Here is a 13,279-nt window from a genome sequence, read left to right as displayed (position 1 = left end):
GTGTGTTCATCTGAACCTATGGGTGTTTGGGGCATGAATTTGTGTACTTGTATATAGCGATGGAAATATATTTCGTTTTTTTCCCAATTCTGATCAATCAGCATCAACAATACAGCACGTGTATAGATCCCGGAGATTGTGAAAGTCGTCGTAATGTCGATGTAACAACCAAAAAAGGTTGGAATGTCCCACGAATCCGATTTACCGCTTTAATCATGGCTGCCTTCTTGACCCTTTGGAGATTATCATAGCACTACTTTTTTTTTCTCCCCATCTTTTTGCTTTCAAACTCATTATGACCTCTTCCCGCCCTTCCCAGAGCAGCTCAGTATCCAGTCTGCACTTCGATCCATACAGAGACTCAGATACAGAGGACCCCAAGGTCAATGTGCCTGAGCGAGTGGGGTATCCGGCCCGCTCATGGCGTCAAGCCGGGACTCCAACGTCTTCCGTGCTATCGGAAGACCCATCTAAGCGCAAGCGATCTCGTCGATCGCGATACTTACATAGTCTCCGGTGTGCAACTATTGGGATATTCATCATGCTGTGAGTTTCATGAACTATGCATGCCGTGTCTGAGAGGAAGATCCACCCGCTGACCTATCACCAACAACAGAGGCATCGTCCAATTCATCTCCATCGCCTGTGGTATCGTCCTCTCGTTCTTCCCGGATGAATACGACCGCGCAGTTCATAATTGGCTAGATAGCGCCAACAGCACTAGCATCGTAGACAACGCGCGCTGGCCCACCGATATCTCGCGCGATATCGTCCCTGTTGGCTGCCACTCCCATAACGACTACTGGCGCCGGGTACCATTGTACTCCGCACTGCAAGCGGGATGCATAGGCGTCGAAGCCGACGTTTGGCTCTTCGACGACGAGCTTTATGTCGGCCACAGCAAATCCTCCCTGACAGAGCGGCGAACCCTACAATCTATGTATATTGACCCGATAATAACCATCCTCGAGCACCAGAACCCAACCACCAAGTTCAACCAGGGAGGCGACAGCCCTGCGCATGGCGTCTTCGACACAAACCCGGCCCAGAGTCTAATTCTTTTGATCGACTTCAAAACCCCAGGCCTGGCAACCTGGCACGCCGTCATGAAGCAACTCGCTCCGCTCCGTGACCGTGGCTACTTAACCCACTTCAACGGCGACGGGTTCATCCAAGGCCCCGTCACCGTCGTGGGAACGGGAAATGCACCCTTCAATCTCGTCGCCGCAAACAATACTTACCGCGATATCTTCTTCGACGCCCCGCTCGACAAACTCGTCGACGCCGACCAACCAGACAACATCCCCCAGCTAGATGCAGCTCTCATCCCAGGCACAGATTTAGGTCAAGGCCAATCTGGTATGCCGGATATCATCACAGCATCCACCTTCAACACCTCGAACAGCTTCTATGCCTCGGTGTCTTTCAAAAAGTCAATCGGCCGTCCCTGGCCCTTCCACTTCACGCAGCGCCAGATGGACCGTATCCGCAGCCAGGTGCGTGTTGCGCACCAGCATGGCTTAAAAGTGCGCTACTGGGCGCTGCCGAGTTGGCCTCGCAGTCTGCGGAATCATATCTGGCGCGTGCTTGCGCAGGAGGGTGTGGATATTCTGAATGTTGATGATTTGGTCGATGCTACTAAGGGGGATTGGAATACGAGTGTCTTCGATTGGTGGCCGTGATGGCTATGGGCTCATGGTCTAGATTGGCTGGCGTTGGAGTTTTCTTGTCTTATCTACGATACCTCGTCTTTTTACTTGACTATATTGCTTTATTTTGTTGATAGACTACTTGTTTCGAAGTTTTACATATGTATGCAGCTGACGAGATACCGATACCACTACTACTTTGATAACAGAAGAGAAAATAGTGCGGATGAAAACGATTCTTCGGTTCAAATTCGCCATAATCATAATTTTGGTCTCTGTCGCATTCCGCGCAGGAGCGGTAATGTTATTCCTCAACCTCGGACGTGTTTCCCAATGCCCTTGGTGGCCGATATCCAGCATTGACGCCATGATGCTTCCAGTACAATCAAATTAAAATCACATAAACCAAGGACACAGCCCCAAAACAACCTCCAGTCAAACTGAGATAATAAAGATCATATAGTGCGTCACCAGGCCCTCGACCAGCGGAGAGCCCCCTCAACACCAAAACACATCAAATATAACTAATCTGTGGATGGCATATTTCATAGACAGCAAAGCGCTTCTTCACCAAACTCGCGGATAACACTACCCTCTTCCCGAATCAGACCACCGAGCCAGTGCTTCGCAGTCTCAAAGTCCTTAGCACCGAACTTGACAAGCACGAAGCCAGCGCGGACACGCGCAGCCGTCCACGTAACATCACCCTTTTGGCTGATCGAGGGCTCAGGCACCGACGACGGCGCATGGTCCGACCAATTGCGACTACCGATCCGAGGCTGCGACTGGAACTGATTCAACATGAACGAACCAAGCGCCTCGAATACAGGGCCGGAGAGAATAAGCGTGCCGACAACGCCATGCGGGCGCGTGCGCTCCGCGATGATATTCAGCGGCGTTAGACCGGCCGGCGCCTGTGGCGGCATATCGACGGGGTTTTCTAGACCGGTATGGGTGGTGTTATAGGTTGTGTTTTCGTTTTCGATCTCGATTTCGTCGGATGCGGTATCTTCCAGGTCTCCGGATTCATCGTCGAGGATTACCGAGTCGCGGAGGAGGAGTCTGCGTTTGCCTTTGTCGTCTTCGGCCCAGACTTCGTTGCGGCCCCGCCAGAAATGGAAGTTCCAGTCCTCGCCGCGCGAGGTGCGGCCTTGTGTTACCCAGTCTAGGACGCAGAGGCTGCTGCGCTCGGTGCCTTTTGCAGTGGCGTCGACGGTGAAGGTTTGGAGTTGGGCGTAGCGGCTATGTTGGAAGGGGACGGAGGGGTCTGGGAGGTAGCAGAGGGCTGCTTGGCGGCCGATGTTGACGTCGAGGGTTTGCTGGCTCATGTCGGAGAGGTGGTCGTTTGCGGGCATTTGATCCCGGTAGCCTTTGATTACATTTGGGGCGGTGCCGGCGTTGTTTGGGTTTGTTTTGAAGATCTTGGTGCTGCCTTGGGGCGTTGTTACCACCATTCGCGTCTTGGGCTCGAGCGTGATGGATACTTCAATGTGATCGCCCGGCAGGAGGCCGCCGCCATAAGTGAGGAGATATAGGTGGACGGGGTTGGAGGGACGTGTGTCTGAGAGGGCGGAGGAGTCTGGGGATGGGACGAAGCCACCGGTGCGCGGGACCAGCTTCAATGGGTATTTATAGGTGAGAGTTGTGAGGGTGGGATTGTTTGGTGGGAGGAGGGAGAGAACGACTTTGCCCTGCCCTGGCTTCGCAATGGAAGACTGAAAGGGCGAGGGAATGGGGATTGCTGGTTGTCGCATGATGGATGTGAGATTTTTGAGGAAGGCGAAGAGTGGTTAATAGGTGTTATAGGTAAGAAGAAGAGATCCTTTGACAGTATAATGTTTGTATTGAGCAATGAAGCCAGGCCATGTTATCCGAGTTCGAGGGGGAACTTGGAGTATATAAAAGCAAAGCCCTTTTGGGAGAATGACGATTCCTTAGTCATAGATACCCACATGCGTCAAACTCAAGCGGGGGGATTCCCAACTTGATTTCACTTGATTTCACTTGATTTCCTTGGCTTTCTGGACTCCGGAGCATTAGAAACATAAAATCAGTCAAATCACCAACATCACTGGCAGAGAATGAAGGGTTGAGGGTTTCTATGACAAAGAGTATCTCCGCACTGGCGTGAGACGTGGAGGATTTACCTTGGCAGATGCAACATGTCATTTGCCCAGCCTATGATCTGCACGGCTTATTATAGTCTTCACTATTTAAAAGGCATCATGGGACATATATATATTCTTACTAAAGCTCGCTACATACAATTCTGTACGGAGTACTCGGTATGGATGCTTGGATTACTCCACTCAATTAATCGTAATCGCCTGTTTTTCCTATACTTCCCCTATAGCTCATTTTTAAACCGGGTCTGCTGATAATATCCCCTTGGATCTAATTCGAAATACCTGCAGCCCTTAGCTAATTAGAACGAACCTTCGAAAGCTCTATAATTAGTTTTAGTAGCAGGATTAGACATTGGAAAGAGATTGCATTCACTCAATGTTAGTCGCACTACTTATATCACCCTTCAGCTTCTTCGATTGGACCAATTCTACCTACATCTATACAAGAATAGTCGGCCTTTGCCATTGGGGACTCTAGACTGATAATCCGATCTATTTGACCTGAAACGATATAATGAACATTATCTATAAGAACACTAAATTAAAGTACACACCAATTGATCAAGATACCCTCGACCAGATAGAAAGGTTCACTACAGTTTCATAGCTATTATCCCCACTAATCAAATGATACTAGATAATCTCGTGATCGAAAAGAAGTGTTCAGTCGCAGCAGATACTAGCTAAAAGTTCAAGAGACAAAGATGGCTACACCATTGTACAGACGAGATATGTAAAAGGAGACAATCTGTAGCATAGCCAGAGATATCGGACCCTCTCGCGGATCCTACATCTCTAACGTTATATATCATTTGAGAGTTCTATTTGTAAGGTAGTATTACGAGCTCTCTGCATTCTTGTCGATGTTTAATTTTCAACCTTGGATTACCGTCAGCGAGGTTCAGTATTCAAACACGGGACTTTGTTCAAATAGTCCGATGCCCAGCAACTCTGCTTCCCAAATCCATAGCCTACCCATTTCAGTTACAATGTTCTCCTACAAAGCAGACTTTTTTTGACATGGGTGACGTCCTCTTCCAATGGAAACCCAAAATAGACTCCAACCTCCCCGTAAACACTCTTCGAACCATCACCCACTCAAAGATCTGGTTCTACTACGAACATTGCCGAATGACGAGCGTCCAGTGTTACCAGAGGCTAAGCAATATTTGCTTCGGCATATGTCGGCATGCGGAAACCGGATCATTGTTTCTATAAACACGTTTTGAAAGAGACCAGCACAGCGTCCTCCGAGGCAATCTTTATCGATGACAAAAAGGAAAATACCCTAGCCACACAGGAGGTTGGCATGACGGGTCTACTGTTCGACGGTACAAAGGCAGATGAGGTCCGAGGAAAGGCTGCAGATAGCATTGCATAGTGCATAGATGGGACGTAAATGCTTTCAATAATGACTTCAGTCTTGCGGTAATCTCTGTTTATCCATGTGCCCTCGAATACATCTTACTTAGCATGCTGTTGAGTGCGATACCTCCCTCCCTTGTAAGTCCTAACCTACTTATACTTCAAGACCACGTATGAAAGGTTGACGAACTATCTATGGCAGGCCATCGCTGGGATATCATGGCGTCTCATGTGGAGGCTCTTCTTTCACCCGTTGAGCGAATTCCCAGTCCCCAAACTGGCGGCAATATCTAATCTTCCCTATATCAAGTAGTCACTCACTGGCGAGGTCCATTTTAAGCCCCAGGAATTGCATGACCGCTATGGAGACGTGGCCTACATTCGTCCCAATGTTTTGACCTACCGGGACGCCCAGGCTTGAACGGATATACACTCACACCGCAAGTCCGGAGCTCTATTTTGGCAAGGATCCTCATTTCTGCATTCCTTCCTCTAGCGGGGTTGCTGCCAACCTGGTCAATGCCAGAGACGCGAATCGTTCACGCCAGAAGCGGCTGTTATCCCATGCGTTTTCGGAGCGATCGTTACGCGGCCAGAAGAAGCTGATTCTTGGATATATCGATCTTCTTCATTCGCCGACTAGGAGAATATGCTGACAGAAAGGATGAGAGCAAGCCCTTGGATCTAGTGCGTTGACTGAACTTTCTGACTTTTGACATCATTGGCAATCTGGCTTTTGGTGAACCCTTTGGCTGCTTGGATGACTCGCAGTATCACTCTGTGCGGCCACTATGTTCTAAAGTATGAAGACGGGGGCTTAAGACGGGGGCTTTGCTCCGAGCTTTTTCAGTCTATCCTATTCTTGCCTTACTCCCCCGCACGGTCATGCCTAAGAAAAAAGTGGTCCAGACCTATATATCTAGCTAGTGAGGGTGTTATCCAGATAGAAGAAATTGAAAGGGCAGAGAGAACAAAAAAATATTAAGAACATCGGGTGATAATAAATCGAATGTTTGAGGCTGAACTAGTTACATAATCTAGGCAACCTCAGGCCTCAAGGCACGATGTCGCGTCTCCCCCACGCTGAAACCCGGACCGTTTTCTGCCCAAGTGCTTCCGTTTGATTGACCTCGTCTCAACACGGCCAGAGCGCGTCTCGCCAATATTCGACGTCTCGAATTGCAGACTTCCCTCATATCTCCCCCCAACTTCTGTTTGCTTGGTCGTACCAGACCCGCGCGTTGCACGAGCGCGTCCCCGACCTGAACTGCGGCGACATCTGCCAACTTTGTTAAAAGCCATTAATCTGGTTAGCAGGCTTATCTATCTGATCGAATACCCATATAACACACCCACCCAACATTATGGATATCGACAATCCACCTCTATCAAGCCCCGGTGGCCCGTCATCGACCCCCGCCGAAGACCGACGCAAATCCGGTCGACAGACGCGACGACCCGAAGTATTCTCGCAGACTACACATTCTGCCGAGGAACAAGCTGCCGGTGGAAAGCGCAAGCGAGGCGAGGCGCGTGAGGACGGCGATGAGGACGTGTCTGAGTCCGACAGTGATGATACCGGCGACGACGAGACCGATGAGGAGGAATTGAAAGAGAAGCGACGCGCTGCACGTCGAGCTGGTGCTAAGAAATCCAAATCGAAACCCAAGACCAAGGGATCGCACGCTTCGAAGAAACCCAAGGTTGCAAGTAACGCGTTAGGGAGACAGCTCGCCTTCAGACCAGCTACCAATGGCCGACTGCCCGCTGCTCGTCCCCGGAAACCGAAAGTACGGCCTAGTCTCGCGGCGGGTGAACGCGGATTGTTCGGTGAGTGATAAATTTTTTTGTGTGTGCGACGTCAACCCGTGGCTAATACCAGAGTCAGCCGAGGTGTTTGGGAAAAACAGCAATGCCGATACAGTGGCTGCTCAGTGGTTGTCTCAATATCAGCGCAACAATGGGCAGGCCATGCGGGACCTCGTCAACTTCATCCTTCGATGCACAGGTACCGATCTTGAGATCGACATTAATGAAGTAGAAGACATTGATAATGCCCCGGGCCGAATCGAAGACTTGCAGAACCTTTACCAAGCAGAAGGCATTACCGAATACCCTATTATCTCGAAAGCGAAGAAGTTCAGAGCGTTCTCAGTCCTCCTTGAAGAATTCACTGTCGCACTGATCCAAACTTTCCATGCCTCTTCCATCCTATACACCGATGATACCCTGCTTGAAAACATTCAGATCTGGATCTCTTCCATGTCAACATCACAATGCCGACCATTCCGGCATACGGCGACCTTGATATCTCTCGCAATTATGAATGCTTTATGTGATATTGCGCGCGAGGTGACGACAAGCGTGTCTACCTCCAGAAAGCAACTCGAAAGTGAGAAGAAAAAGAAGACGGTAAACAAGGGTCGTGTGGAAGCAATTAAAACGGCTGTGTCAGAGGGTGAACAGAAGGTGGAGCGACTAGACGAGTTCCTGCAGGATGGATTTGATACTGTATTTGTCCATCGCTACCGGGACATTGACGGTCAGATCCGTGCCGAGTGTCTGACAGCTCTGGGCGGATGGATTCGCACATACCGAGAAATCTTCTTCGAGGGCCAGTATCTGCGATACCTGGGATGGACCCTCGCCGATGTCATTGCGCAGACCAGACTTGTTGCGTTGACTGAGCTTCTGAGCCTTTATGAGAACCGCGACAACATTGCTGGTTTGCACTCATTCACTGAGCGATTCCGGCAGCGAATCGTGGAGATTGCTGTTCAAGATGCTGATGTCTCGGTGCGTATGGCTGCGATTGAGTTGCTCAACCACCTTCGTGAAGGGGGCTTACTCGAGCCAAATGATATCGATGCTGTCGGTCGACTGGTATTTGATTTGGACCCCCGAATTCGGAAAACAGCTGGACACTTCTTTGTTGCCAACGTTCAAGATGCGTACGAGTCAATCACCGAGGAAGTAGGAGAGGAGATCACCGAATTGCTGGCTGATGATGATGAAGACGATTATGAATCGCCTAAGCACTCATGGATCAAGTTTAAGTGCCTCACCGAGCTGTTCCAGGCCTACGATGCACAAGAAGCCGAACAGCAACCAGAGCCAATGTCTCGGGACACATTGCTGGGGGCGGCCGTAGAGTCCCGCTTTGCTCTCGCGACTGAAGCCGTCTTCCCCCACCTAGAAGAGCTTTCTCAATGGCCGTCACTGGCTGGTTATCTGCTCTACGACCACTCTCAAATCACTGACACGCCATCCGAAGATGATACTGCGGGGGTTGTAAAGAACATGTACAAAATGCAGGAGGGACAAGAAACCATCCTCCTGGAGGTACTCTGTGCTGCAGTCAAGCTCCGTGTTCTTGACATCGGCAAGTCCGATATCGACAAGCGGGGCCGCAAGACCAAGGCTCTGACAGCCAAGATTTCCGAGCTCCAAGAAGAACTCTCTCACAACCTTGCCCAGATCATCCCAGGGCTTCTCAATAAGTTTGGGTCCACACCGGAAGCTGCTTCTGCCGTTCTGCGACTAGAACACCTTGTGGACCTGAACACAATCCAGGATCTCCAAAAAGACGCTACGGCTTATACCTCGTTGCTCAATGATATCAACAAGCAATTCTTGACTCATTCGAATCAAGACGTTTTGGCTGAAGCTAGTGTGGCTTTCTTGCATGCCAAGAGCTCCGAGGAGATGCGAGAGGCACTGGAGAGCAAGGTCCAAGAGCTATGGGATGATATGGTGGAGGCACTGGCTGCCTTGTCTCGGAAGAAGGACGTCCAAGAAGGTGGCTCAATATCAGATCCCACTCTCACCGACCTGACCAACACTGTCTCTCGAATTTCAAACCTTGCCGGTATCACAGATTGCACCTCCATTCTCGAAATTGCCCCTAATCCACAGTCGAAATCCAAGAAGGATCATGCTGAAGTCCCATTCAACACCCTCATTCGTCTTGCCGAACGTGGTCTGCGTACGGAAGATGACGATGAGGACACCGCCAAGGCGGAAAACGAGTTGGTATCAAGCAGTATCCGGTCGTTGCTTTTCTATTTCATGTGGAAGGTGCAGGCACTGTCCACGGCATTGAATGACGGAAAGGCCTCCTTCAGCACATCCTACTTCGAAGCATTGACAAAGAGCCGGGAAACTTTCGCTTCAACGCTCGTCAACATCATGGAAAAGCGCCCCGGACTGGATGACCTCCGCTTTACAGCAACTACAACATACCTAGACCTGCAAACGCTCTTCAGCACACTCCGCAACATTGGCCAAGGCAGCGGCAACGACGAAGACGTCCTATTACAAACCCAGGGCCTAATCCATGAAATCGGACCTGACACCCAAGCCCTCATCACCAAGATCCACGGCACAGCTGAGCGCACATTTGCCAAGAAATCAAGGCTCAACCTCGAGCCCGCAGACGACGACGTCCCAGCCTCGGAAGACGAGCTCGACTCCGAGGATGAAGCCAGCGACTCCGAAGATGAAGCAGTCATCAACGACCGCCTCCGCAACAGCATCATCGCCGAACAGCGCCTCTGCGAGCTGACAGGCAAGCTCGTCCTCGCCATAATCGCCCGCATCATTGATGCCTCTGGCTCCAAGCGCGGCGCCCTGAAGAAGCGTCTCCTCCGCAATAAGACCGCCCTCGGTCACAACTACCGAGAGGTCCTGTCTTATCTGGAAGAGCGTAAGCCCCGCAGTGCCCCCCGCGCCAAAGGCAAGCAGCCTGCGAAGCTTGCTGCTTCCCCTGCCAAAGACTTTAAGTCTGCCGAGCATATTGATGACGACGATGAGCATGACCACCCTGAGCCTATTGAGGAAGATGAGGAGGAGGATCTACGTGCGCGCGGACTTGTCGAGGATGTTGAGCATGAGAATAGGGACGAGGACGAGGAGCTGACTCCTGCGCCTGAGGCTGATGAGGATGAGGTGATGGGTGACTGATCTAGTTTGTCTTATTTGACGTAAACGTGCGCCTGCACAAAACGATCTTGTTTTCCTGTCGTTTCATTGCATGTTTCTTTCTTTTCTCGTTCCTTATTTCCCCCTCTAGCTTCTCTCTTTTTCATGGATTATGGCTTGGATTAACTGTATCTCTCTTCTTTGCTCTTGTTTGCGTGGATATGGACTTCTTTTCAACCTGTATCTTATACACTTCTTTTGATTCTTCTTGCTTTTTTGCTACTCTATTGACTTGATCGCAATCTATTCCCCTCTGGTCTTTATTGTAATTTTAAAATCTTCATATGAAATGTAGTATGTAGGACCTACTTGGTTCTGCCATCATTTGGTACATGTAGACTTCGATTGTATTTCATTTCACTGCCTTGGGCCTTCTTAACAGTTGCCCAGGTGGTATTTTTAACTTTGAAATCTTACAATTCTAGTATCAAATTATCTCCTTGGATACAAATTGTCTGGGGAAACTAGTAAAAATTTATTGGGATAACAGCTACAGGAAAAAAAGGTTGATCAAATGAAATCTGGCATTTTCCTGGCGAACTACAAAGTGTACCACGAGAACAGCGCAATAACATTTTCAGTGGCATGGTCTGTCTGAGCAGATTATGAGAGGTGTACGAGCAAAATATGCCACCATACCCCTGTTGCCAGCGAGCGAGGATGGGTCCTGCTCGGGAGACCAATGCCCCGTCAAGGAACACCATAGTCAGGGGACATTAACGTAACTGGAGAGAGAAAACCGATCCTGCAAACAAATGCGCCTGTGTATGAGGATGCTAAAGGGGTGGGGGAGGGGATACATGATGGTGAATCTTGTTTATCGTGAAATCAAAAAAAAAAAAAAGAAGAAGGGAGGGGAAGCGAAATTCGTGACAAAAGAAGATGAGGGAATCAAATGAGCACCAGAAACTGTTTAGACGCAACGCTAGACCGAGAAGTAGCTTGGTCGAAGCGCACGAGAGGCGTCGACGCTGTATGCGAGCAACCTGGCCTCTCGGTAGCCAGTGGTGCCCCACCCATGCGAGGATACGCTGGGTGCAGCTTCGACGTTTGGTTTTGAAAAAAGGAAGATACAGAGAGGTAGATAGTGCATGGGAAAAGACAAGTCTTTACATATCCATGGTATCACCGCCGTTGCCGAAGTTGAAGCCACCAGGTTGCTGCTGGCCAGTGCCGAGAGAGAATCCGGTCTGGGTCTGTTGGGGAGCAAGCTCCTCAATGTCACCACCGGCCTCGTCCTCGTCAGAGAAGTACTTCTCAATGATGTTGTAAGCCTTCATGTAGATCTCCTCGTTGGCATTGTTCTGGCAATCGTGGATCTTCTCCATGCCACCAGCCTCTTCAATGAAGAGAGCGTAGCGGTTGACACGAGCCTCACCAGGCTGGCCAGCCTCCTTGTCCATGTCTCCGACCTTGAGGATGTTCTCAAGACCATCAAGAGCAACCTGGATGATCTTGTTGTCAGGGCAGGCCAGGAGATCACACAGGGGCTTGATACACCCTTGCGAAACAAGGTAGCGGATCTGATCGGGCTTCTGAAGACCACCAGAAGTGGCGTTGGAGATAGCCCAGCAAGCCTCCTTGCGGGTCTTGAAGTCACCGTTGGCAAGTAGGTTGATAAGAGGAGCGATAATGCCAGCGTCGACGACTGCTTGGATCTGGCTGGAGTTACCAGCAGTGACGTTGGAGATGGTCCAGCAAGCTTCCTTGCGGATACCATCCTTGGTGGAGCTCAGGAGGGAGAGCAGAGCAGGGAGAGAACCACAGTTGATGATGACCTGGGTCTGGACGTCATCACCAGTGACAATGTTACCCACGGAACGGAGAGCGGGGGTCTGGACAGAGGTAGAAGCGTGCATAAGGAGCTCCACCAGGCGACGGGGAATACCGGCCTCGATAACGGCCTGGATCTTGTCATTGGCACCATCGGACAAATAAGAGATAGCCCAGCAAGCGTCGATCAGGACCTCGTCATCCAGCATATAGATAAGCTTGGCAAGGACGGGAAGGGCAGGGGCAATGGTGTTCCAGTCAGGCTGAGGAGTCTTGCCACGACAGAAGTTGCTAAGAGTCCAGGTAGCGTTGCGGAGCATGCTCAGCTTGCGGCCATCGTTGATGAGGTTAAGAAGGGGGCGCAGAGCACCGGCACCAAGAACAAAGTCACGGCAGTGAGGGCTGTCACCAGCAATGTTTCCAAGGGCCCACACGGCCTGTTCACGGACATCGGGCTCAGGGCTGCTAAGCAACTCGACGAAGATGGGGACGGCACCAGCTTCGATAACGACCTGGGTCTGCTGGGCGGAGCCGGAGGCAATGTTGGTCAAAGCCCAGGCAGACTCAAACTGAACCAGGGTGTGAGGCGAGCGAAGGAACTCGACGAAACGGGCAACGACACCGGTCTCGATAACACGCTCGATAGGGGGGTTGCGCTCCTTGGAAAGCAATTTGCGGAACTTGGTGGTGGCCTGAATCTGCTCCTCAACCTGATCGGAGAAAACACCCTTCACCATCTGGGGAAGCTCGACGTTGAGCTAAACAATCCATTATGTCAGCTTGGTAATTCTCACGATGTTTTTTTTTATTGCGGTGGGGCGCGGGCTCGAAGATCCGAGTTGGAGGGGCTTCGTGGGCCATGGCAACAGGGCGGTGAAAAAAATTCCTTATTGATGATCGCATCATAAAAACAAAGAAATCTCAAAAGAACCCAGGGGGGTCGCAACCACACCTCGAGCCCGTAGAAATTCAAATGGGGATGTAGAAAGAAACAAATTCAAATGGATCAAAGAAATTTTCCAAGACCTACCTCGCTCTCAATAGCACTGGCCTCGTCATCACTCTCAGTGGCGGCAGCCATGCCACCAACACCGATTCTACCATCCTGAGTTTGGATACCACGTCTCTTGGCCAAGTTCTCATCACGCTTGGCCTTGCGAATCTCAACCTGCTGTTCTTCACGGCGGCGGCGGAGCTCATCGGGCTTAAACTGGTTCTTGGCCTTGAACTGCGTGCGGCGATGTTCGGGAATATAGCGTTCCGCCATGATGAAGATGGAAATAAGAAATTAAGCGCGCCGCGGGGATTATGTAGTAGGTGATGTTGAGTGGGCGCGCTGGGGGATGGAAGCAGAGTAGAAAGAAGGAAGAGAGAGGGATCTGATGT

At 50.5% G+C, this 13,279-nt stretch overlaps 6 protein-coding genes across 6 annotated transcripts; 3 read left to right on the top strand and 3 right to left on the bottom strand.

The window, feature by feature from the left end:
• Window positions 1–295: 295 nt before the first annotated feature.
• Window positions 296–1,682, top strand: N7537_002006 (uncharacterized protein; the record flags this gene model as incomplete). The annotated part of the gene is made up of 2 exons (XM_056893064.1): window positions 296–546; window positions 617–1,682. 2 exons carry the CDS (start codon window positions 296–298, stop codon window positions 1,680–1,682), a joined length of 1,317 nt encoding a protein of 438 aa, XP_056758059.1.
• A 512-nt stretch (window positions 1,683–2,194) lies between these two features.
• On the bottom strand, window positions 2,195–3,403 carry N7537_002005 (urease accessory protein UreD; the record flags this gene model as incomplete). Its single annotated transcript, XM_056893063.1, has 1 exon — window positions 2,195–3,403. One exon carries the CDS (start codon window positions 3,401–3,403, stop codon window positions 2,195–2,197), a length of 1,209 nt encoding a protein of 402 aa, XP_056758058.1.
• A 1,561-nt stretch (window positions 3,404–4,964) lies between these two features.
• Window positions 4,965–5,156, top strand: N7537_002004 (uncharacterized protein; the record flags this gene model as incomplete). The annotated part of the gene is made up of 1 exon (XM_056893062.1): window positions 4,965–5,156. One exon carries the CDS (start codon window positions 4,965–4,967, stop codon window positions 5,154–5,156), a length of 192 nt encoding a protein of 63 aa, XP_056758057.1.
• Window positions 5,157–6,187: 1,031 nt separating this feature from the next.
• Window positions 6,188–6,503, bottom strand: N7537_002003 (uncharacterized protein; the record flags this gene model as incomplete). Its single annotated transcript, XM_056893061.1, has 2 exons — window positions 6,188–6,419; window positions 6,493–6,503. 2 exons carry the CDS (start codon window positions 6,501–6,503, stop codon window positions 6,188–6,190), a joined length of 243 nt encoding a protein of 80 aa, XP_056758056.1.
• Window position 6,504: 1 nt separating this feature from the next.
• N7537_002002 (cohesin subunit IRR1) lies at window positions 6,505–10,102 on the top strand (the record flags this gene model as incomplete). The annotated part of the gene is made up of 2 exons (XM_056893060.1): window positions 6,505–6,970; window positions 7,029–10,102. 2 exons carry the CDS (start codon window positions 6,505–6,507, stop codon window positions 10,100–10,102), a joined length of 3,540 nt encoding a protein of 1,179 aa, XP_056758055.1.
• Window positions 10,103–11,229: 1,127 nt separating this feature from the next.
• On the bottom strand, window positions 11,230–13,160 carry N7537_002001 (karyopherin alpha; the record flags this gene model as incomplete). The annotated part of the gene is made up of 2 exons (XM_056893059.1): window positions 11,230–12,651; window positions 12,924–13,160. The coding sequence occupies 2 exons, from the start codon at window positions 13,158–13,160 to the stop codon at window positions 11,230–11,232; spliced, it is 1,659 nt and encodes a 552-aa protein (XP_056758054.1).
• Between the last annotated feature and the right edge of the window lie 119 nt (window positions 13,161–13,279).

The sequence above is a fragment of the Penicillium hordei genome, assembly GCF_028827395.1.
Source record: "Penicillium hordei strain IBT 12815 chromosome Unknown utg000001l_segment0_segment0, whole genome shotgun sequence".
Lineage (NCBI taxonomy): Eukaryota > Fungi > Ascomycota > Eurotiomycetes > Eurotiales > Aspergillaceae > Penicillium > Penicillium hordei.
Note: the sequence above shows the minus strand (reverse complement) of the source record. Positions and strands in the feature narration are given on the sequence as shown.